General features: G+C 42.9%; 1 protein-coding gene across 1 annotated transcript; it reads right to left on the reverse strand.

Moving 5' to 3' along the window:
* Window positions 1-20851: 20851 nt before the first annotated feature.
* LOC142766241 (uncharacterized) lies at window positions 20852-21400 on the reverse strand. The gene has a single exon (XM_075867984.1). It carries the CDS (start codon window positions 21398-21400, stop codon window positions 20852-20854), a length of 549 nt encoding a protein of 182 aa, XP_075724099.1.
* Between the last annotated feature and the right edge of the window lie 2872 nt (window positions 21401-24272).

Raw genomic sequence — 24272 nt, forward strand, 5'->3', positions numbered from 1 at the left:
TCAATTAGTGCGCGACCACCCCATCCTACAGAGGCCATCCGGCCCAAGCACAAAGACAGCTTGCTAGAGGACGACTTGTGAAAAAAAAAATAGAAAACGAGCTCGGATTGACTGGTATGTGTGAGTTCCTCTGCCTAGATGTCACTTTGATCTTTAGATCGCGAGCACATTGTAATGTTGGTGCCTTTATCTTCCGAGCTGCAACGAGTATCGAAAAGTGCAAAACAAAAAGATGCAACTCTTCACGGGCACACTGAAGTTGCGAGCCGCCGAAAACATCCGGGAAACTGGGCATCCATCTTGAGCTCGCCTCCTGGTTGATTGTTCACTTGGTAGATGGCGCGCTATGGCTATTCTGTGGTGCGGTGCACGTCCAGTGTGAATATTACTGCGTTTCAGCGACAGGAGAATTTCGCTCGCTATAAAAAGTGGATGCTTCCGTGTGAACTAGGATTTAGAATGGCTCGTCTATTACATTCGCTTGCGTGGATACGTAAATATGTAGGTCGAAGAGTAATATTTTTTTATAACAGTAACAAAGAATAGTGAAATATTCCTACTAATCATCAATCGTAAATGCAGCACTGCAGCACTACAGATGTTTGTTTTTTCGCTCACTAACCAGCAGCAGTAAAATGTTATTCATTTAGCAAGTGAATCGGTGAAGAACAAGACCTGAGTGTAGCACGCGTGATTTGGGATAATAAAATGTGATAATAAAGAGGAAGGACATATAGTAGAACTGCACGAGCAACATTTTTCAAGCGCGCGAAGAAACAAGAAAATTTGAACTCTTATGTTTTTTTCTTTCTGTCGCATATCTGTACGCGTGTACGCGAACGCCGCCATTACAGAAATAATTCCTCTGGTCGGCAACAGAGGGCTGCCGCCAGCGGCAGACAAGGACGGCGCCCATTTAAACCTTCGTTCAGCGACCCTGTGGTAATCTTAAGCCTCTTCTGGGCCCACATTCATGTTCCATGTCGCTTCACAGATACAAAAAGGCGGGCCCACGGGAACGTATACACAAGCGGGCTCCCTGTCGTCACGAAAAAAAAAGGGCGTCACTCATGTGAAATCAGCATCGCTATTCATTGCGCCCTCCCACACAAAGCAACCATGGTAACAAAAATTAGACAAAACCGCAACTGGAACAAATGAAGAATAACAATAAAAATCTCACCCACAAAATGACGCACCTTAAACCCACACGCTCCGTCACACTCCGCATTCAAGAAAAGAAGTACTTCTTTTTATAAAACAGCGTAGTCACCATTTGAAACAACGGCCATTCACGTGGCGCCACCAGATGTATTGCGAACAGCCAGTAATTCCGTGCAGTCGAGAGTACAGCAGCTAGCGGCGTCTGTGCGTTGCCAAAATGCGAAAGGTTGTCGGATAGGAAGGACTGGGAGGTTAGCCAGTTCACACGCCGGCTGGCACCGTTATCCCCTGTTTTGCCGGATAAGTTCGGGCCAAGACTTTCCATTCTGGCAGCAGCGTTTATTGGAGCCCCCTTGCTACCCAATCGTGGAGTTTTAGTGCGTTCTTACGTTGTTGTGAGGTACTTAAACCCCCTTATCACCAGCTAACTCTCTGATGAAACTTGTGCTGCCCTGCGTGCTTTTAATGTAGCAGGAGCTACAGAAAGTGAGTGCGGCCATGGTTCAGGGTGGCAGGCGCCACTAAAATATCGTGTGATTAGGGAAGCTGAGGTGAAATTATCATAAGTTTACCCAGACGCGGACTCATAAACGCAGAGACGCATCGCTACAGGTTCAGGTTTGCCGCGTTGGCGTCTTCGAGACGTATCCTCTAAGAAAACAGCGCCAGCGCCGCTTCCGAAAAAGACATCGGGAATAACGCCAACGAAGGCACCCAGAAGTCGAGTGAGGACGAAGCTAGGCGACATACTGGAAGAAAGAAAGGTGGAGGACAAAATATACGGAGGCTGCATCAGAAACAGAGGCAAAAGAGTGGGTGAGAAAATAAGAGGGGCGAAGAAGAGCGGTTGATGCGTTCCAGCGTGCGATGCATGCGCGCAAGCGGCTCACATTCAACGCCGTTGGTACGGAAAGGGAGCGCCTGGATGGTACAGGCATATTTCATCGCTAGGCGTCCCGACCAAAAAGAAAAAGTACAGTAAATACCAGGAGTGCGGGGTGCAGTTTCGACAGGAAGATAGAAAAGGAACGGTAAGCTTACACGTTTACGAAAGAAACGCAAACTACGAAGAAGGCCTTATACGCATGCTTGATAGGGGAAAAAATAGGGAGAAAGAGAAGAGCATGAAGGATAGAAATTTACGCTCTTCACTGGCATAGCAATGGTGCGAGAAGGGGATTTCAAACGAACAACAGAATGCTGAATCTAGCGCAAGCAAGGCAGACATACAACAAAGGGGGGTGGCGGAGGACGTCATTAGGGTCGCCACGAGTCTCTCGTCTGTCGTGCTCTCTGCTGTGAAAGTTGCCTGAGAAAGAACGATTCCTCGTACGTTTCTTCGTGCTTCTTTCTCCTGCATTCTCTTTTTTTAGTTCTACTTTTGCTTAATTCGCTATGCTGTGCCGTTCTTCTTTGCATATCATGCACCTTTCTGAGTTGCTAATAATTTACTTCTTGTTTATTTATCTATCTCACCCTCTTCCTTCATTGACATGTATTTCCTCGCCGATGCGGCCTTCTCGTTTGAATTTCCTTGCTTCCCCACGACACTTCACTTTGGAAACCGAGGAGTTTTCTACCGGAGGACCCTGCAGGGGCTAAAAAAAACTCGCAAGTATAAATCTTGAAAGTGTTCCTGTGAAACATAGCCACACGAGGGCTTTTTCTCTTAAAAAGGTGGGAAACGATGACGACACTTGAAGAAAAAGGGCAACTCGAGGTATGGCAATGTCGGGGGCTGAATTATTGGGAACGAGCGCAGCGAGTGTAAAATCATGCTGCAAGCAAGCGCATACACTCTTTGAAAGAAGAGAGGAGAGTAGAAGAGAGGTTTGAGGGGCGCTAGCACATCATCAGTGGTGTGTGTGGTACGTGCTCCGCACCCAGTGCCTCCAAGGCGGCGGCGTATTCAAATGCTCTCAGACTACATTTTTCGGCGCGGCGACTTCACGAGTGCCTGCTGAAAGAAGGTCATCATCGCATGGTGCGGGCTGGCATGTCACGTGTCTGCTGATTTTGATGTTTTTTTTTCAATTCTTTATTTACGTGCACATTCGTCGTCGTCCTTTAAACTTCAATGTGAAACCCCTTGTAGATTCGGCCACGTGAGAGAACAAACCACTAGACAGTAACACGGTGATACGATTTTTTCAAAAAATTCTTTCTATACTATGCCCTCTTTTTTTTAGACTAAGACATGCATTTAATGAGAAACTCTCGCGAAAAGGACTTATAACTCGTTGCAAATAAAAAGCTGGAAAATATTTTTTGTCAGTGCCTGCGTCATTTAGAAAAGAACAGTGCGTCCACAAGCAGGGAGTGGGGCACGCAAGAAAACAAGCGCTGTCAATCAACTGGCGACTTTATGAGGAACGGAAACAAATACATAAGAAATGCCCAAAATGTGGTTGATAGTCAAAGGCGCAAAAACGACTAATACAACATTGCGTTGAAATTCAGGCAATCCCCAAGACACAGTGCGTGCTCTATCATCTTTTCGCTGTCGCAGGGATCATCCTTAGCCCTTTAGTGGGTCTCGACAGATCACACCTATAAGGCTGAGTCAATGTGAGAGAAGTGCGGTGGAGTTTGCATCTGTTCTAATAGCGAGTCTTCACTGAGATGACAGTTTAAGACAACCGGCTTGCACCCAGGAGTCATAGAAATAAGTAGCGGAAATTGAACTTGTACTTCCAAATTGTGCTGGTAAGCGGTAATACGCGTAAAGTTTGTCACCCGGCTAGACACTGGATTATCGAGAGTTCTCTACAGTATTCACAAGACAGGAATATGTTGCCCTACCTGATTAACATAAAAAGATCGCTACCTGAATGCGAGTCGCTACCTATATGATACTGATACTGATAAGAGACCAGGTAGCCGGGACCACCATATAGAATTTCAGTGATTCCTATAAACCATTGCCATAAAAAATTGTGCCTATCAGTATCAGATTTCTTAAGTGACAGGCTGTTCGTTACAGTGCTATCGGAGGACAGAGACACGAAGCGCCATAGCCGTCGCGCGGGCTGTACTCACGGACCCATTGCCCAGTACATTCCGGACTTACAGGCAATTGCACCTCCTTGTACTAGCTTGCAAAAAAACAGCAGATGAAAGCTACCACAGCTTATTACACGCGGTGGCTTTTGCTCTTACTCCTTCTCCCAATGAGGGTGACAAGAAGTAACAGCATGAACGGGACGTAAACATTCAGAAAAGATGCCAACTTTGCTCTCTACGCTCCCATAAAGGTAAAATATGCCTATCGCAATCCGCCATTCTATTGTGATCACAAATATCGTGGCGTGCCTACAAATCACTGCGCAATGCAACAGATGTGTCTTTCAGGTGAACGCTCGTGTATAATAAGCAGATTTTTTCGACGTCACTGTTGGAAATGCATTTTATTCCTTTTCCTACTCTGAAATCTTTCACTCAATGATCAATGATATATGATTGCCTCGGTTTATTTTGTGGTATCTTGTTGGAAAGAGCGGCTCCCTGTAGCAGGCTGTTAGCAGATTAAGGCGACCTCAGCATTATGCAGCAAAGTATAAGGCGACCGGACAGGCTGGAGTATACTTGCAAAGTTCATGCTTATAACTGCCATTAACCGCCGCTAGAGAAGACCAGAATTCGGCCTAGGGGCAATTCGCAAGGGAGCTCCTAGCATGCACCAGCGTGGCTCAGTGACAAAATACTGGGCTGGCACATGGGGGACCCGGGTTCGAATGCCATTGTGTCCTCGGTGTTTCTATTTGAAGACTTCTTATGTTGTGCAATAGCGGTTACGGACACCGGCAGTGGCGGACAACTACGACGCACACGTGACCCGTGTTGCGATCTCATAACAGCTTTCGCTGTAATAGGAAGGAAAATAAGGTGAGATGGTTAAGTATAGCTTACGCAGTCTTGTGTAGGTAAATTTGAGAAAGCCAAGTGAGGGAACATTGGAGAGACACGGAAGGTGAGAGTGTAAAGTACATTGCAGTCGTATATACCAATACATGGTGAGAAATCGGAGAAGGAAGTCGTGTTGACGAGCAGGCCAACGACACCAACCCAAGAAGGATATACTTACCTCCTTGCACCAGCCCCACATACTCCTCAGTGTTCGCAACCCTAATTCGTAGCTGCCCCTATATTTGGAGCCCTCATTAATAAACGACCATACAGTTGATCTCGATGATGTGCAAGCGCCTGTTAATAAACCGAAAATTTCCAAAAACTTTGAGGACTAGAAACAGTGACACATAGTTGGTACGTGCCCTCCATTCCTATTCGCCATCTAAGGAACGTTGTCATAATGATTCAAAACAGCAACCTTTAGAGACTACCAGGAATTGACCAGAACGACATGAACATCAACATGAAGGAAATTGAGCTCCGGTGAAGATTATATATAGGTATTCCGGTTATCCAGGGCTGTACAAATATACAAATGTAGTTAGATGAACACAACTTACACGGTATACAAGGTTTAAGAAGGGTTAACCAAGGATCATGAGCAGCGCGACGATACGAACACGCAGCTTGAATGATAGGCGCCACGTTTTTTATAAGCCGTCCGGAAATGTAGCCAGTGATGCGCATAAGAAGGCAGTTTGTTAGGGCAGCTACCGAGAAAAAAAGCGGCTATTCTAACTGCTACCACGACTTAAGGCCACGGGAAGATCACCGTTGTATATTGTTGATTCCCCTCACTGTTCTTAATATTCTGCATTTCTTTTTTTAATGTTTCCTAAACACGTATCTTTTTTTTTTCCCTCTTTCGCTAGCTTGTTTCTATTTTTCACAAAATTAAGCCCAAAATCAAGAATAGTTGTCCATGACGGCGCAGATTGTAAATAAAGCACTACATAATTTTGCTGTTTATACATAGAAAATGAGCCAGACAATCTTTCAATAACAGTCAATTTTATAGAAGCATGACTCAACTTCGTCAAATTGCGCAGACGAGATGTCGTATTTGCCGCTTCTGCATTAGCATATAAAGTGGGTTTCATTGTTTGAAAATGCGGGACGTGCGACAAGCGCAGCTCTAATTAGATTTCAGCGTCGCGCAGCGCACCCCGGCTTTATTCGTGCGTTCGCTGGATCTATGAAAAGATGGTGTGATGTAGGCTGCGTGAGAATTGAAGTGACTAAACGCGAAAATTTTGCGGTTTAACAAGATTTTCGCTTTACTAAAACCTCTTTCCTAATAAAGAACACTGTTTGAGCTTTCATTATTGTTATGCTTAGAATAACAACAACTTCCCTTCCTTTATTGGTGGGTGTGCTAATAACTATGAAGGCGCCTCACCAGTTCTCCTCGACAAAAGGTAATGAGGACCCTATATATTATCTTCAAGGAGATCAAATTGCCATTGCTTTTAAACACAAGTGTCCTTGGTGTAAACAAAAAAAGACAGTGTGTGTTCGCGCAAACAACCGCGTAGTTTTTATGAACCATGCTTAGATTAAAGCACATACTTATTTGTCAGCTTCTCCCATATCATACACAACGTCACCTTCTGTTCGGCTTCGTATCTACACTCCACAATCGAAACGAATATGAATGACTAAGTGGATACTGTCATTGCTTTTAAAACAATTTTTCACCTACAGAAGTGGTACAGGAAACTGGGAAGTTTTAGAGAGCGCGGTAGCAAGGAAACAATAAGTAACGTGTTCATGACCAAAGTTTTCAGCATAACGCATGCACAAAAGCCGGTCAGTCAGGGACGACTGCGTTGGCCTTAGGAACATTAGTAAATGTAGGCCTGTGAACAAAATGTGAATAAATTGTTCCATCCAGTAACATCTTCACCATCACGACGGCTTGATCTATACATCCTGAAGTTCTTGCTTGTCAGTGTCATGACTATAGAGGTAGTAAGTATGCCATGGCACTGGAAACGAAGAGCGGAACAGAAACCTATTGCGACTCTACGCAGAAAATTGTCGCTTTTGGCAAAACCAGGGTTGATCCACAGGCAGATAGAGCAATCAGAAACATGAAAATCATGTACATCATATACTGTTTCCCAGACACACGTATACAATCGAAGGCCTTCAAGTCAGTTCAAACGACTCGACCAACAGCATCACTCACGATCTAACTGACGGGTAGACTTATACAAATGGCCCCGACTTAATCCCACTACACAAAGATTAACCAGTAGCACGCAACGATATCATTAAGAAATCCTATCTATGCAGAAGTGTTCATCCAGAGCACCTTAGAAACCTAAGCAGAGCTCAAGCCACAACGCCAAGATAAGTGCCGAGGTAACCTTACAATTCGCGCGTTCAGAACAGTTGTTGGTACAGATTAGCAGAAATAAAATCTACGTGCAAAGCTGACAAAGAAAGTACGGGTGCGTTGAAGCCCATTTCTGTAACTGCGGCTCACTGGGGTCCGGTATTACGTACCAAAGTTTCGGAAGTTACACTAGAAGCACCGGAAGCACCAGTTACACCGGAAGCACCAAGCTATCACGATCAAGCCCTGGCTGTCTAGTATGCCGACGATGGAGCCGAGAAGCTCGACTTTCGGGTCCTGCCATGAGAGTAGCCAGGCTCGCGCATTTGAGTCATGTTCAGAGTTGACGAGAAAGCTTCGAAAAAAAAAGATCTACGTAGCGGTAAATATACTGCGCGTAAATTTGATAGGTACGACCAAATAGGCACGAAATAGCACAATAAAGGGCACCGAACTACTAAAAAGAAAAGAATAAGAAAGCACTTCAACCGTTTTCTGTTATCTTACTTTTTTGTTGTTTTTTATATAACATACGACTCCTTGGCATATGTTTTTTTTTTTTCGCGAATTATAAACGCAGACATCCGTTATGTGCACTGCACAGTTCTCACATCGCCTAACCAAAGGTTCCTTGCATGAACAAAAAGTAGTCCCAAGCGAGAAAACTATGAACTGTGTTTCACTCAGCGCTTGCTGCAGGAAACTCCGCAAACAAAAAACAAAGCGAAGAAAAATCATGTAGAAAAAAAACTCACAAGGAGCGAGAGTGATAGAGGAAAAAAGGGACAAATGCAGAGCTTCAAAAACCAGATCAGTGAAAGACGAGAGATGCGAAGTGATGTAGAAGCGTCGTCGAAGAGAATAACGTCCACCACTATATTTTTTATATACTTTGTTGTCTTCCATTTCTATCGTGAATGATATCAACTTCAACGGAGCTGATTCTTCTTTTTTTTTTTTTCGAGGCACGATGAAGAAGCAAAATGCGCGTATATCGGCAGTACGCCGAGACGGATAATCCACGCCTACTGAACGACTGGCGAACGGGACGTTTTTGAGGAGGAGATAGATCTAATGCATCTGCGAACCCGGTGTTCTTTTGTCCGGGCAAATGCCATCAATAACGGCGAGAATTCTGAAGGGGAGCGTCTGTGCCTCCGATCAACCGAGGCTTTCAAGCGAATCCGAACGTAAACGAGGCGAAGGACCAGCTCTCTTTCGCAGCAAATGGAGAGGTCATTGCCCCCGGCGTGTGCCCCCGGTACGTTGATTTCTCGTCGTTTTTATAAGTCGTGTAGCACAAAACCTGCCTGTTTGCGAGGCCATGACGTTTTCGCCAAATGCAAACGCAGAGCACAAAAAAAAACAGGAGAAAAGAAAGGTGGAGAATGTGGGCGCCACATGCATGTTCGGGCGAAGAAATGGACGATAAATATGAACTACAATCCTTCATTTATATAGTTGGCAGTTTTCTATTTCTGTCGTGAATGATACCGACTCCACAAACTCGGTAATATGTCTGAACTAAAACAGCCCACCTACAGCATGCAGGACAGCCGACCTGTGTGATTTGGCTCTATTCCTGTTTCTTTAGTGCGCAGTTAGAAAACCCAGTAAGAAGTTCTTCTTCTACGGTTCAATCACTTGTTTCAACAAAGCAGGTTACCAATTGGCCACCATGCTTGGTTCTTTCAGCTGATAGTTTGACTACCTACACTCATAATAACATTTATCCCACTTCATCTTCTTTATAGAGCAAGAAGAGCATCATTATTTGTCAAAAGTTCGTAAGAACAGTTGATGACCCTGCCACATTAATGTGGGTGCACTAATTCAGAGTACACTCCGCTGTTGTAAAGGCTCTTCCGATATTCCTGACCACACTGTAAAGTTCGACTTTATTCGCTGCTGACATTTTTTTTAAAAGGCGGTAGAAGCGGATCATTGAAAAAAAACTTGCCAGGCCCTTAAGCTTCACTTTTAAGATATGAACGCGATCATCTGTTCCTAGTGCGTAATTTAAAATCTCAGCGTACAAAATCTACACTGCACTGCCTCACTACACAGCCTTAGGAGTGCAGAGCGTGTGCACCTTTTGTAGCGGGTGACTGCTTTTAGAGCACGACGACATTAATAAGACAATGTCAAGTTCTGATGCCCGCTGGCAATGGGCGCTTGTACGGCGCATTGTTACGGTAATATTTCATGTTGCCATGTGAAACATATATACAGGAAGCGCATGTTTGTAAAGCATGAAAAATGCTATTACTGCGTTCCCAAGCAGAGGAAGTTACGGGTGATACCTTGGGGTGATACCGGGCCTCGCTCGGAAGAATGTTTCTAAATAAACGTTTCTTGCATCTCTTTCTTGCATTGTTCTCTACTTTTTGGTCACGCATACGATGATGATTTTTCGATTACAACCAAAGACGCCGACGCTGACACCAGAACATCAGCGAAATGAACACTTTAACTTTATCGCGTTGAGAATCCACGAGGTTTCTTCCTTTGACAACCACTTTAATAACTAGTACAGCCTCTTTCGGGAATAACACAACCGTAATGGGATTGCAGCCAATGCATGGTTATAATAAATCCCTTAGAAGCTCGAGTTGAGTGCGTGTATCGCCTGGCCTCTTTTTGTAAGTATGCTTGCAAACACCACTGTAGTTAAAATGCAGCTTCGTAGTAACGAAACAAGCAGTCCATATAAGTGCCCATCTTTTCAATTTAAACACGAATTACACGCACTTATGGCATATAAACATATGTTATTTGTTGGTGGTAATTCATGAAATAACCGTGAATAAGTTGAAGGCCGCACATTTGGGACAATATTGTCAGGGTTCGTTATGGACATGAGCGAGCGTGGTGGCTCCCGAAGATGAGGATTACGACTGCGTGTGAAACGCTTGCATGAAGGGCAGTTCATTCATTTTCTTTGGCAGCTGATTCAGTGTTGTACTGCATTAAAACGTCATTTCCCCTTCACTACAAGATCATTAACCATCCGTAGCATCTAAGTTGCCTCAAATAAATTGACGCTTCATCTGAACCCAATAACTTGCGTGCTTTGCAATCAACTGTTCTACCCAACCGGTCACAAGAAAGCTGACAGGCATCCACTTCAATATTCGCAAAGAAGTTACGCACTCAGAAAAAAATGCAATAACATTTTATTCGTGGTTCAGAAAAGTAAAAGAAAAATACGTGGTCGTAATCACACAGCCAGTGTCGTTCCGTTGTCTTTACTAGAGCCTTTTCAAGTGTAACTTTTTGCAGGCTCGAGCGAAGCCAACTCCCGTTTAGTGTAGAGGCCGCCTGTATATGCGCTCCCATTCCGCTAGAGTACATGTAAACGTGACGATATAAAGTGACCTTCCACTATTGCGCTCAGAAACCAAAGCGGATAAACCAGACCGAAGGAGGAGGGGCGTTATTGGGCGCTATTCTTGCTCAACTTCTTGTTGTCTATTTTTTTAGTTAGTTTTTACCATATACGCATAAGCTCGATTCCAGCGCGGCATTATCTGAAATTCCCCGGCCGTTCCGCCTGCTTGGCTTCGCGCTGCCGTTTCTGTTTGATAGCGCTCAGCGTGGAAATTCAATTTCCAAAGTGGTACTGCACAGCGTCTTCGCCTGGTCTGAAGGGCCGGCCACCCGTTCAGGAATGCCGAGCTGCTTCATCGAGGCACCGACTGTACACGCAAAAGAAGAAAAAAAATGCAAAAAAAGGGATAAAGAAAAGGGCATCCCTCCTCCCTGCCCCCGAGGAGCAAACCATTTTATTTACTGCCTGCGGAAGCAAAAGCGTCAGCAGCAGTTACGCAGGCAGCCCGTTTCTTTGAAGCCGTGTATGCGAGTGGAACAAAAGGCGTAATGCGAAACGGTAGCGCTTCGCACAAAGACTCGTTGTCTTGCCCTTCCCCTTCTCTCACATTCACTACTACCATAGAATAAAGGAACCTGCAACAAGAACCACGGCTTGAAAAGGTGCGTTAAAAATGAAATAATGTCGAGACACAAGCAAGGCACCATGCAGTTGCGAATATTAGCGATCCGGAAACCCATGCTTCAGCATAGGACACAAAAGCCAAGCACAAAACAGGCATGCTGGTTCTGTGAATGACCTCAGCCCGTGTCGTGGCCGCCTTTTGTCCTCGAGTTTATCGCTTCACGCGCTGCAAGAAGTTGCCGAGTATTAACGCCCTAATCAATTTGCTTTCTCCGATCGACGCGTACAAAGCAGGACGATATGAGAAAATGTATTGATTAATAGCACGGACAGTCCATAGGTCTCGCGCGTTAGAAGCACATTTTAGCGTTTGCGTAGTTATATTTGTTACGTAAGCAGGCATTGCTCGAATAGGCAGCTCACAAGCACAAAGGCCAAGGCAGTAAAAGCAGTAAGAAAAGGAGATAACGATAAGGAGAGTAAAGAGTCAGAGAGTAAGGACACTCTCACGTTTTCTGTAGTGTGGTTGTATCACTTAAACTCTGTTTAAGGAATATACAATAATTTTATCGAAGTGTGAGAGCCTCCATGATTAGCTCTTTCGGATAGGGTGAGCTGGTGGACACGACCAGGCCCATCGAGCTCTCCTGACAATTATGAACCAAAGAGATGAGGACGCCCTTCTCTTGGCTTTTTTTTGTGTGTTTTGAGTACAATTGTGCGAATCTTCATGATATTTTTTCGAGATGAGTTTTATTTCCCCTCCCTCCTTTTTTTATTTTTTCCTCGATGTCTTTTCTTTTTCTGACAGAGTAGCAGGCGTTGTGCCCTTACAGGTGGCGTTCTATGCTCTGACCTTACTTTTTCTGTGTCCTTGTGTATTTGTGCACGCACATTGAATAATAGGAATAAAGATATTATTATTATTATTATTATTATTATTATTACTGTTATTATTATCATTAATATTATTATTACTATTATTATTATCATTATTAATATTACTATTATTATTACTACTATTAATATTACTATTAATATTACTATTATTATTATTATTATTATTATTATTATTATTATTATTATTATTATTATTATTATTATTATTATTATTATTATTATTATTATTATTATAGATGATGGTGTTTATACTAACAATAATATTAACAATGCCAATTGGCATTACATAATCAAGTTTTTCTGAGAAGTTGTTGATTTTCCTACCATGGTTGGGCAGTATTCTATTAGTAAGTCAGCCATAATACCCTTACATTTAGAATTTACAATTGCAGAAAAACTTTGTACATAAATAGCCTCATATTTTAAAAAACGGCAGGCCTGGGCGAAAGGCACAGTGTAGACACAGCGAAAGCTAAAAGAGCGGCATTTGAGAGCCTTTTCTAAATACTCATTGGGTAACTGCTACAAACACACTTGCTGAGTACCCACTACGGCATTATTAATATAATTTCTGGCTGGTAGGCCAGCATTCGCTATGCTATCTTTCGTCGTTATTCTTCTGCGAAGAGTGGTGTACGCGAGACGTTTGCAAGGAATTTTGTGCCAATTGTTCACGCTGTGGCTGACGACGATGAGAAATAATGCATCAAGTTGGTATGCGCCACACTTAATAGGTGATCAAGAACAAGTTTTTCAACGAGTCGGAGTATCGGACGACCCACTCGTTACGCTATTCGCAATGTGTGACGCCTGGTTGTTCATTTGCTGTTCTAAAACGCAATATTACTCATATTAACGCAATTCCTTTCCCGAAAACATGCCTGCCTAAGGTAACCTTGTGAACAAGTTCAAAGCACCGGCGTGGTTCAGTGGCAGATTACTGGGCTAGCACCCAGCGGACTTTGGTTCGAGCCCCACAGTGTTCTTATTGTTTTAACTTACTAAAATGATTTTTTTCTTTAGATACTGGTTACAGACACCGGCGGCGGTAAACTACGGTGCCGCGTGTGACCCATATTCTGATCTCATTACAGCTTTCGCTCTAAATAGGTCTGCAGATTTCAGCCCCCACTTAATCGTCACCAGTTTAAAGCACACAAAAGTCTGGCTTTGTCGTCACACTTAACCGTCTACCAGAGGAGCACCCTTTACAAAACAACAAATTATTTTCGAAAGAAGCTCTATTTTTGAAAAGTCGTTGCTTTCAGTGCTAGTCTTTGTTCGCAATAGAACCATTTCCGCTGAAGGATCAGGGCTCTAGCTTTGTAGACGACAGCAGGCCGGGAAGGCACGGCACAGCCACGTCCAGTGTAGCAGAACACCCCCACATGACTCAACGAAATAATGAGCTCTACCAAGTAATACATTCGAATGCGTACGCTGTGGAATCTGGCATATGCGATCGGTGAAATTGTCCTGTCACCTAATTTCATCGTCATTTCTAACACAGCCTACTATGCCACATATATGCTATTTATCGCTGCTAGCGCCATCTCTAGTGTAAGTGCTACCATGCGTGCGCATCAGTGGATTTCACTGCTATAGCACAACAGCGCAGCTATCTCCACTCGCGTGAAAACTGATCTAAAATTACTTCTACCTCTTTCATTGTGCCTATTAGTCATCGTGCTAGAAGCAAGACTTCGCGGTCGAGCGAATTCGGTGATAACGCCAAATACATTCTATCCCGAACATATAGCATCACAATGTCCTTTCTGGCTGATGTCGTCATCGCCATACTGGCTTCTACTGCGTTCTCTGCACCAGATTTCCTGTTTCGGGTGCTTCATCACAGCTGCCCTTTAGTAAGTACGATGACGTCAAAGGCAGCCTATAAAAGGAAATAAAATGGCTCAAGGACAACCGCCATGATTCAAGAAAATAGCTTGAATATGACAACTACAGTGGCACTTATACTCAAGTACGCGCTTACGATTACGAACAGGTGTCTTGCATGGTAGTGGCAGTGACATTTCGCTCTCTAGAGCAACAAAGGCGGTCCTAACGCTTTTTTTCATATATATGACGTCATTAGGCAAAGTTACAGTCACCTTTATGCCTCCATAGGAATTAGTGTGAATCTCCTTAATCATTTCTTTCTAACGTGCAGATTATTGGCCAATCAGAGAAAAAGACTTCCAGATGAACCGCTTCGAAGTTCTAGATGAGCCGCTTACTATGGCTAAAACCGCTACCATGCTGGGTTTTAGCCACAGGAGAGTTTGCGAAGCCGTTTGCGATTTTCTTCGGGAGGCGAGAAGAATAGAATGCTAAGTTTATCGTTAAAAAATTATCAAAATCAAGCACAATCATTAAAAACTTGACATTTCGTAATTATGAACATTTTCTTTTTAAATAGCAAGACACCGTTCGTTTCACGGCCGATCCCCCATGGTGGGTTGCGCCAGGATAAAAGAGACAAACAAACAAACAGATCACATAGCGGTGTGGCGTAGGAAATGGAAAATGAGTTTAAATATCAAAACAAGTTTGAGCGTGATCTTTTGAAGAAAATAACAAAATAATATCAGCAATATAACATTTATAGCGTAATTATCAACATACACATTCATTTTAGGTATCGTGGTGTTTATTTGACTAAATATTTTACATGGAAAAAACACATTAACATGGCCACAGCAAAAGCAATCTGGATGTTTCAGTGTATTTGCCGAATTATCAAACCGGCGACACGCGAAATCAAGGATATTTTTTCTTTTTGCAGGTCAGGACTATAATAGATTATGCATGCGTAATATGAGGCCCCCACTAAGACTATCTTAGAAAACGAATACAGAGACTTGAGAACCAAGTGGCAATGTTGTTCTAAATAATTATAGCCCCTATGCCTGCGTTTCACAAAGGAAATGAAGTTTGAAGTGAGCGCTCATCTGTGTGACTCTGTCTTTCAATTCTTGCCTGTTTACGCACTCTAAATACTACTATCTTTCAGCAAAAACACGCCCAAATTTCAGTATTTGTTTTATGCTGTAAAGCTGTTCACACATTATGTATGTACGACGTGTATCGAAAATGTATTTCTCGATCCTTACTTATCTTCTGATAAACGTGACTCTGTTCTTTTGTATATGTGCTTATATATTTTTTCTACGCATTCCTTTGTACTGACTATGTTTTCGTGTCCCCCACCCCCCGTAATGTAATGAATATATGGCGCTGTAGGTACTATGTAAATAAATAATTATAAAGGTGCGTATCTGATGCTGTATGTATTTTCTCACTATATATTATACTCACGTTGGCGCAACTAACAATCTGTCTTCTTTTTAAATGCGAAGTATTTATTGGCAAAATTCAGCGACTTTGAGCGTATCTATCTATCTATCTATCTATCTATCTATCTATCTATCTATCTATCTATCTATATATCTATCTATCTATATATCTATCTATCTATCTAGCCGCCTACAACTTTTAGCTCTCCTGGCCGTTTGGATAATGGTATCAATACGAAACTTGATGTGATATAACATGACTGTATGACAAACATAACTGACTAGCCATACCATGAAAAACGTGAAGTCTATGTCATAGGTGCCATGATTTAATACAAGGTAGCCAGCCAGTCTGAGAACTGGCTAACCCCCCTGTCCTTCCTCTTTCAATCCTCCTCCTCCTCCTCCATGATTTAAATGTCATGATCTGACTGCTCTTGCGGAGGTATCATTCACATGATATGTTGCAAAAGTGGTATGGTATGACGTGACTGCAGGCGAACACAAGCGATAGACCCTAAAATCAAAACCATGACATGCGTGTCATATAACAACATGACTACATGTCACACTGATGATGTGCTCGAGGCCGTTTCGGTAGTTTTGCATATAACAAATTTAGTATTACGGGACGTGAACCGATGACGAAGGTATGTGACTGGTGCAAAGATGATAATCATGAGATGCGTGTCATGTAAAAACATGCCTACATGCCAAGCTCATGATGCACTCGCCGGCGTTTCGCAAGCTTCACATGTACCAAAATCGGTATTACGTGACGCGAATGGACAACATAGGTAAATGACATGTCTAAAACTGATGATTATGACATGCGTGTCATGTAGCAACATGACTACGTCCCACACTCATGATGCGCTCATGGCCGTTTCGCTACCTTCACATATGCCAAAATTTGGTATTACAACACGTGAATGAATGACGAAGGTTTGCTACGGGGGGAAACGTGATAATCATGAGATCCGTGTCATGTAAGAACATCAATAGACGCCACACTCAAGGCACCAATATACTTCGACGTGAGCCGGCGTGCGTGCCCGCCGGCGTTCGTTTTATTGCGTCACGCCGGCGATGCCACGCCACGCGCCGATATCCCCCTAGTAGAGATCAGTGGATCTATCTACTGACCTTCATTGTGGATTTACATGCCATATACTTGAGGGCGCGCGCCGCGCTGCGTTGCTTTGACGCATGTGCGTTAGAGCACACACGGTGTCCCTTCGTCACCAAGAGAGGCAGACGTGGTGCTGTTAAAGTAAAATCGTGTGTGCAAAACGCAGCATGTCGCAATTCGCACTGGTTGCCACCGGGCAGCGACGACGAATGCTGGTCGCGCCGGTCGCGCCTGGCGTCACACTAGAGTGCTCGTGTTTTGCTAGCGTGGCGTCGCTGCGCCCTGCCTGCGCGTGCGTGAACGTTGCGTTGGAGTATATTGGGCCCTTCATGATGCACTCGCCGCCATTGCGCTGTCTTCACATGTACCAAATTCGGTATCACGGGAAGTGAATAAACGACAAAGGTAAATGACACGTCCAAACCTGATAATTATAATATGCGTTTCATGCAAAACATGACTACATGCTACGCTCATAGCGTTCTCGTGGCCGTTCGACATATACCAAATTTGGTATTACGTGACGTAAATGAACGATGAATGTAAATTACACGTATAAATCTGATGATCCCGATATGGATTTCATGTAAATCATGACTACATGCAATGCTCATAGCACGCTCGCGGCCATTTGGCTAGCTCCATATATACCAAATTTGGTATCAGGCGACGTTAATAGATTACGAAGGTAAATGCAACGTCCAAATATAATAATCATGGCTTGGAAGTCATGTACAGCATAATTTAGCTTCGCCTCTTAACGTTGTGCTAATTTTAAAGTGACTTATCACCCTTCCTCATTCGTGCTTCGCATATCATCAATTCCCACTGTACGTGGGATCTGCCTATTTTTTTCTTAAAATATAAACAGCTGTTTTGCATGCTCTTTTGTTAGCTTTTTCGTTAGTGGCAGTCGTAGTTTGAAGTTTGAAGTTTGAAGTTTGAAGTTTATTATTATTAACAGACTGGCGATACATAAAATGAAGAAGACGTTTTACAGACTAGGGTCCCATAGTCCGAAGACTGTAGGGGGACCCACGATGAAGAAAGCATGTAAACAAGTGCAAAGGCAAATGGCAAGACAATGTAATATTAACAAAACAATGCTATAAAGCAACTATAGAAAAATAACGAAGCGATAAAACATAGTAATAATCACAACTTCAACAAATACAATCGCTAAGTCAAAATGCAAAAAGGACAACATAGAATAATTTATAGTGATAGAAGATATAATTTCAAAGTTTTTTTGAATGTATACAAGTTGGATAGAGACTTTATATTTGGTGGAATAGAGTTCCATAATGAAATAGCTGTGAATGACAAAGACTTTATGCCGTAATTAGTGCAAACTCGGGGTAGTAATAAATTTCGCTCCAATGCGAAGCGAGTGCGGTTAGTGTTTATCAATAAGTCACAGTTGATGAGGTCGAAGGGTAGCCGACGGTGAATTATATTAAAGAACAAACAAGTACAATGAAATTCAAATAACCTACTAATACACAGAATATTGTATTGTCTAAGCAAAGAAATAGCGTTCGAACGACGAGGGCTGAAAGTGATAATGCGGATTGCTTGGTTCTGTATATGTTGTACAGATGAGATGTACGAGTGATAGGTGTTGGCCCAGGTAATTATGCCATAGTTAAAATGACTATGAATAAATGAGAAGTAGAGCGATAGTAATGCATTAGTGGAAAAATATGGCCTAGCTTTAATCAATGCACGAATACCAAAAGCAGTCTTTTTCTTTATGTCTAATAAGTGTAGACCAAAATTAAGGGTTATGTCTAAACGTACACCGAGAAAAGAAACAGTATCACAAGCATGGATAGTATTAGGACCCATAGTTATAGCAGCAGAAGTTAACAAATGTTTATGAGCAGACCTGAAAACCATGAACTGAGTTTTAGAGGGGTTTATCGTTAGATCATTGTTGTTGCACCATAAAACTACATCGCTGAGTACAGAGTTTAGTTTTGATATTAAAGATGGAACTGTTTTGGCCTTACATGATACTGTGGTGTCGTCAGCGTACAAAACACAATGTGCAGAGCAAATGACGTCAGGGAGATCATTAATATAAATAATGAATAGGAGGGGGCCAAGAATGGACCCCTGCGGAACACCTTGATTGGTAATCTTAATGTTAGAGTAAGAGCCACCTGTAAAGACCACATTTTTTCGGTTAAACAGGTAACTTTTCAGAAAATTTAAAGCTGGTCCAGTAATACCATAAGAATCTAACTTATTGAAAAGAATGGAGTGATTGAGCGTGTCAAAGGCTTTAGTTAAATCCAAAAAGACTGAACCCGAGAAGTTACCAGTATCAATGGAATGTTTGATGAAGTCTGTCAAAGAAAGCAGAGCAAGGTTAGTGGAGCTTCCATGACGAAAACCAAACTGGGAAGGTTTTATAACATTAAATTTCGAAAGGTAAGAACTAAGACGCTTTACAAACAGTTGTTCAATTAGTTTACTTAATGATGGAAGAATAGAGATAGGCCTATAATTTTTAATATCATCTTTATCGCCTTTCTTGAAAATTGGTATAATTTTTGCACGCTTTAATGAGTCAGGAAAAGAACCTTTAGAAAAAATGAGATTGATTATATGGGTTAAGGGCTGAGAAATTATATGAGCCACCATCTTTAAATGGTGTGCACAAATGTTATCCAGACCGGGAGAAGTATTTTTAAGATTACGAATAGCTGATACTATTTCGTCAGAGGAAGAGGGAAAGAGAAAAAATGAGTGAGGTAAGCGCGGCAAACTAGGTGAAGGAACATTTTTTGAGGAATTGGATGACGAACAAAAATACTCAGAAAACGCATTAGCAATGTCGTCAGAGTGACAATAAGTAGCGTTATGGTGAGTGATTTTCGTTATGGGCGAGTTAATTGTAGGCGAATTCAAGAATTCATTGAGCAGTTTCCACTGTTTTTTATGATTATTTTTGTTCTTTATAAATTCCTCATTATAATAGCGTTTCTTGGCAAGTTTTAGCAAAGAGTTAAGAGTATTACAGTAACTTTTATAGCGAAGTGCCAAGGCGATATTAAAGGGTTGTCTCTTAACTTTCCTATAGAGGTTATCCTTCTTTCTGAGACTGGTTAATAAGGCAGATGTCATCCAAGGGCTTTGAGGCTCTTGGTATTTCTTGTTATAAGCAATAGTGTGAGTACTAGAAGAAACAGCTTCTGAGAATAAAGAAGAAAATGTATCAACCGCTGATTGTGGATCAGCTTGCGAGCTAACTTTGGACCAGTCACAGTTTGAAATTGCACTGATGAAATTGTCTTTGTCAAATCGCAGTGCAGTAAAAATTGTGTTGATTTGAGTTATAGGGCTATCAAATGTGATGAAGATGGGATAATGATCGGTAATATCGACATCAACCACCCCGGACGCTCTAGGATTAAAGTTACAAAAAGCATGATCCAAAAGAGTGTTAGAGCCACGTGGGTTGGATCTAGTGTACGAATCGATGAGGCACGTTAACCCGTACCCTAGAAGGCAATCATTATAGGCACTTGTAGTTCTTGAATGAGAATCTAATAGGTTAATCTTGATATCGCCTACCAACAATACTTTTTTTTCTCCATTGATAGAGTGTTCAGGACAGTCTCAAGAGCCGATAAGAACTGGATAAATGAGGAGGAAGGTGAGCGATAGATGCAAGCGAGTATTAAATTTTTTTGATTATGAGTAACCTGTGGCTGTTCAATTTCTATCCAAACTGATTCGCAATAGGGGATGGTAATATGAAGGTCCAATCTGCGAATATAATTAATGCCAGAAGAAATGAAAATGGCTGAGCCACCATAGTTGTCAGATGCACGATGACAGTATTCAGATTTGTACGACGTAAAACCATATAGATTAGCATCCACATCGGAAAGCCAGGTTTCTGATATACATATAAATGAAAAAGAGTGTCTGGTAGAGTGAATGAAACTATTAATGTTGTCGTGATTCCTTCGCAAGCTACGTGCATTGAAATGAACTAGAGAGCGTTGATTGTCAGATAGAAACGAAATAAATTCTTCAGCAGAAAAGGACATGATTGACAAGTACTCGTCAAGGACAAAAAAAAAAATTAGAAAAAGAGAGAGAGAGAGAGAGAATTGTCCCTAGAATCGATAACACGCGACTTAGTTGAAAACCCGAAGGTCGTTCTCAGACTTTAAGATGAACACTTTGCTGCTGCTAGTCTGACGAGCCTTAATCTGGCAGTTGTCCGTCCATAAAAACTGCCAGCTCTTCTCCTTCTTAAGAGCTAGTGCCTTAGAAAACAAGCGTTTGTTCTCGACAGTAAGGTGATCATTAACGAACACAGCAGCATCAGTGGAACCAGAAAAGCCAATTTGGCCAGTACGTAGACGGGCTTTGCGAGCCCTACGAACAAACTCGCCTTTCTTCTCGCGGCAACAAAAGCGAGCGATAATGTTCTTCTCCTTAGACTTTGTGGCCACACGATGGACAACGTCCAAGTCAGAGGGAGAAACAGAGCAGCCGATGGCATTGCCAATGGTTTTCACGATTGCAAGGCAATCTTCATTTTGCGTGACCGGAACACCCTTTATCTCAACATTATTCAGTCGAGAATACTGTTCTAGATCAGCAACTTTTTTTTCCAACGCCTCATTTTTTGCGGAGAGTGCGCGGTTCGCAGTCACCAGCTCGTCCTGCCTCACCCTCATGTCATCAAAAACATCACTTAAGTGCTGAACACTTTCCGCCAGAGTTGCGCATTGATCAAAGCCGAGTTCATGTAGCTTGTTAGAACACTTAGAAACAAGGTCTGCAACCACACGTTCAAGCCTACCATCGAACAGACTTTCGAGCGCGTCTATTCGCTTAGCAAGCTCGGTATTAGTAGGCATAGAGCAGTATACAATGTAACAACTTGGCAAAAGCAGCAGTCACGGCTAAGAATTAAAAAAAAAAAAAAAAAAAAAGAAAAGACAACTTGAATACCACAAACCTGCACAAAGAATGCGTAGTTTTTAGATGCGAGTCAACCAGCCGTAACGCTGCTTGCCAAATGAAGACGAAGCACTTGCGACGTCCTTATATAGGCCTGAAGGGGCAGGCACCAAGCGCTGCTCGGTAACAGCAGATCTCGTGGCAGCACGATAAATGCGGGCGTCGGATCTCGTCGATGAATTCAACGATAAAAACGCTGATTCGAAGAGCAGACTGCGCCGGCGCACTAAATCCTGTCGAAAACCACGCTGGCCCAGAAGAAACAGGCCGCTACGGCAGCGACGGGAACAGGCTGCGACGGAAACTTGCTGAAAATCTGCACAAAGAATGCGTAGTTTTTAGATGCGAGTCAACCAGCCGTAACGCTGCTTGCCAAATGAAGACGAAGCACTTGCGACGTCCTTATATAGGCCTGAAGGGGCAGGCACCAAGCGCTGCTCGGTAACAGCAGATCTCGTGGCAGCACGATAAATGCGGGCGTCGGATCTCGTCGATGAATTCAACGATAAAAACGCTGATTCGAAGAGCAGACTGCGCCGGCGCACTAAATCCTGTCGAAAACCACGCTGGCCTAGAAGAAACAGGCCGCTACGGCAGCGACGGGAACAGGCTGCGACGGAAACTTGCTGAAAATCTGCACAAAGAATGCGTAGTTTTTAGATGCGAGTCAACCAGCCGTAACGCTGCTTGCCAAAATGCTGTTTGAATTTGCACGTTAGGACTTATGAGTATGTCAACGTCGTACACAGCCAGACTTTTCGCTAACGTAATTGTTGTGAAAGTACAGGTCTACGCACAGCGTCATTATTTTAATGGTGTCTCGGTTGAAATGTCTACAGCCCTCCATTCCTTCTTCCCAACAGTCCGAACCTAATCCCGCCCTGTCAACCACGCAGAGGCACTTTCTTCCAAACCACAGTTTCACAGAATCAAGCCAGGTAGACGAGACGTGAACGAGCCTTGTGTTCGTGAGACGTGGTTCTAGAGAGGAGCACCTGAAGCACCAACTGAGGCTTCAGGCCCATTGTTAGCCTGCGCTATTTTTCTTTCACCTTTCTTCCTCTTAACAAGGAAGAGAAGCTCTAATAGGTACGGCTGTCTACTGCAGGCGCTCTTTCGAGGCAAACCAGAAGACGTGTCTGTCAGACCTTGAAAAGAAGTCGAGATTCCGTAAGATAACTTCCTTTGCCAAAATTCTTTCACTTCGACAGCGGCCATTTTTTTAATCCTTGGTTAAGGTGCCTGAATTATCGACCTCTTTCTTCTTCCCACTTGTATTTTTGTAGTATTTCAAGAGCCCTTGCGAACCCAGTTGACAACGGTCTTATTGCTGCTTCATGTCTGAGAAAAAAATACCGTCTTTATTTGCTAAATATAAAAAAGTGAAACAATTCTTCCTGCCTCAGTTTCACTGTTGAATGGCACAAAAATAACGCAATTGATGGTCTAAAAAAGAGCAGAAACGATGGTAATGTATCCTCATAGTTGAAAAGTACGTGCCACGAATGTGATGGTGTCCTGTCACTAAATCAAGAAAGTGCGCTGCAGAAACCTTGTCAGGAAAGAATGGCGAGCCGAAAGAGTGGCACCTTTCAAAAACTTCGCTCAAGCAAATAACGAGCCGACCCCCAAGAAACGAACAGCACCGCTGTTGCGAGAATGGTGCGAAGACGGTGGAGAGCCGCACTTACATGTGTTGAGGAGTCTTATTTTTAATTTTTTTCTCTCACTCTCCTACTGCATGATTGCGCACTGACGCACAAAATATCTCGCCAAGTGGCTCGTGCCACGTTTTCCGGTTCACGCGGTCGTCACCGCGCTGACGGAAGCACATTGCTTTTATCACGCTCTACTTTATCCTCTCGAGCGTCAATAAGCTACGTGTGCATGTTCAGCGCTGTTGCGGTAATAAAGATATCAAAACGAATGTTTATGCACGGCTGGCTCGCGCCATGCTAAGACATGCCCAGAACACCTTCGCACGCGTGAACAATTTTTTTACGCTCAGAAAGGCGCAAGAAGCGCCTTACGAGCTCTGTACTGTGCCTTTAGAGAGTTTGTTATGGCGACAGAAGTGCCGTATTATAAGCGGAACATACGAACGAGCGTCTATTAGCACTCAGTTCTCCTCAAGAGACACAATTTCGAGCTTATCAGAATACTTCCTACGAGAGTGTAACAAGGCAACTACGGTCACGAGTTCAAGTTCAACTGCGCGTATGAAGATCAAGAAAAGAAAAGGGTGAAAGCCAAATATGACCGAATACACTTCACGACAGATTCCGCAGTCTGTACGCTGCTTAATAAGTCTATAACAAATTTTTATGCCATGCGAATACTTTTGAATTTTTTTTTTGGGCCCGAAGGGATGGCACACCATGCGAATCCCTCAGACGACTGCTTGGTTGAACAACTGCGCTTTTCTTCGTGTTTATCACTTCATGCATTCATTAAGGCTTTTATCTCGTTCATGTAGCCTTCTTTTGTCTCCCTCTTACGATCCGCATTTCCTTTATATTCTGGCGCTGTGTGCCAAATTTGATAGTGTGATTCTCTTAGCCTCCCTTTATTTTTCTTGCCATATTT

The sequence above is a fragment of the Rhipicephalus microplus genome, chromosome 1 (genome assembly GCF_043290135.1).
Source record: "Rhipicephalus microplus isolate Deutch F79 chromosome 1, USDA_Rmic, whole genome shotgun sequence".
Lineage (NCBI taxonomy): Eukaryota > Metazoa > Arthropoda > Arachnida > Ixodida > Ixodidae > Rhipicephalus > Rhipicephalus microplus.

Coding starts and splice junctions, on each gene's coding strand:
- LOC142766241 (XM_075867984.1), bottom strand. CDS start 21,400: ATGAGGGTGAGGCAGGACGAGCTGGTGACTGCGAACCGCGCACTCTCC.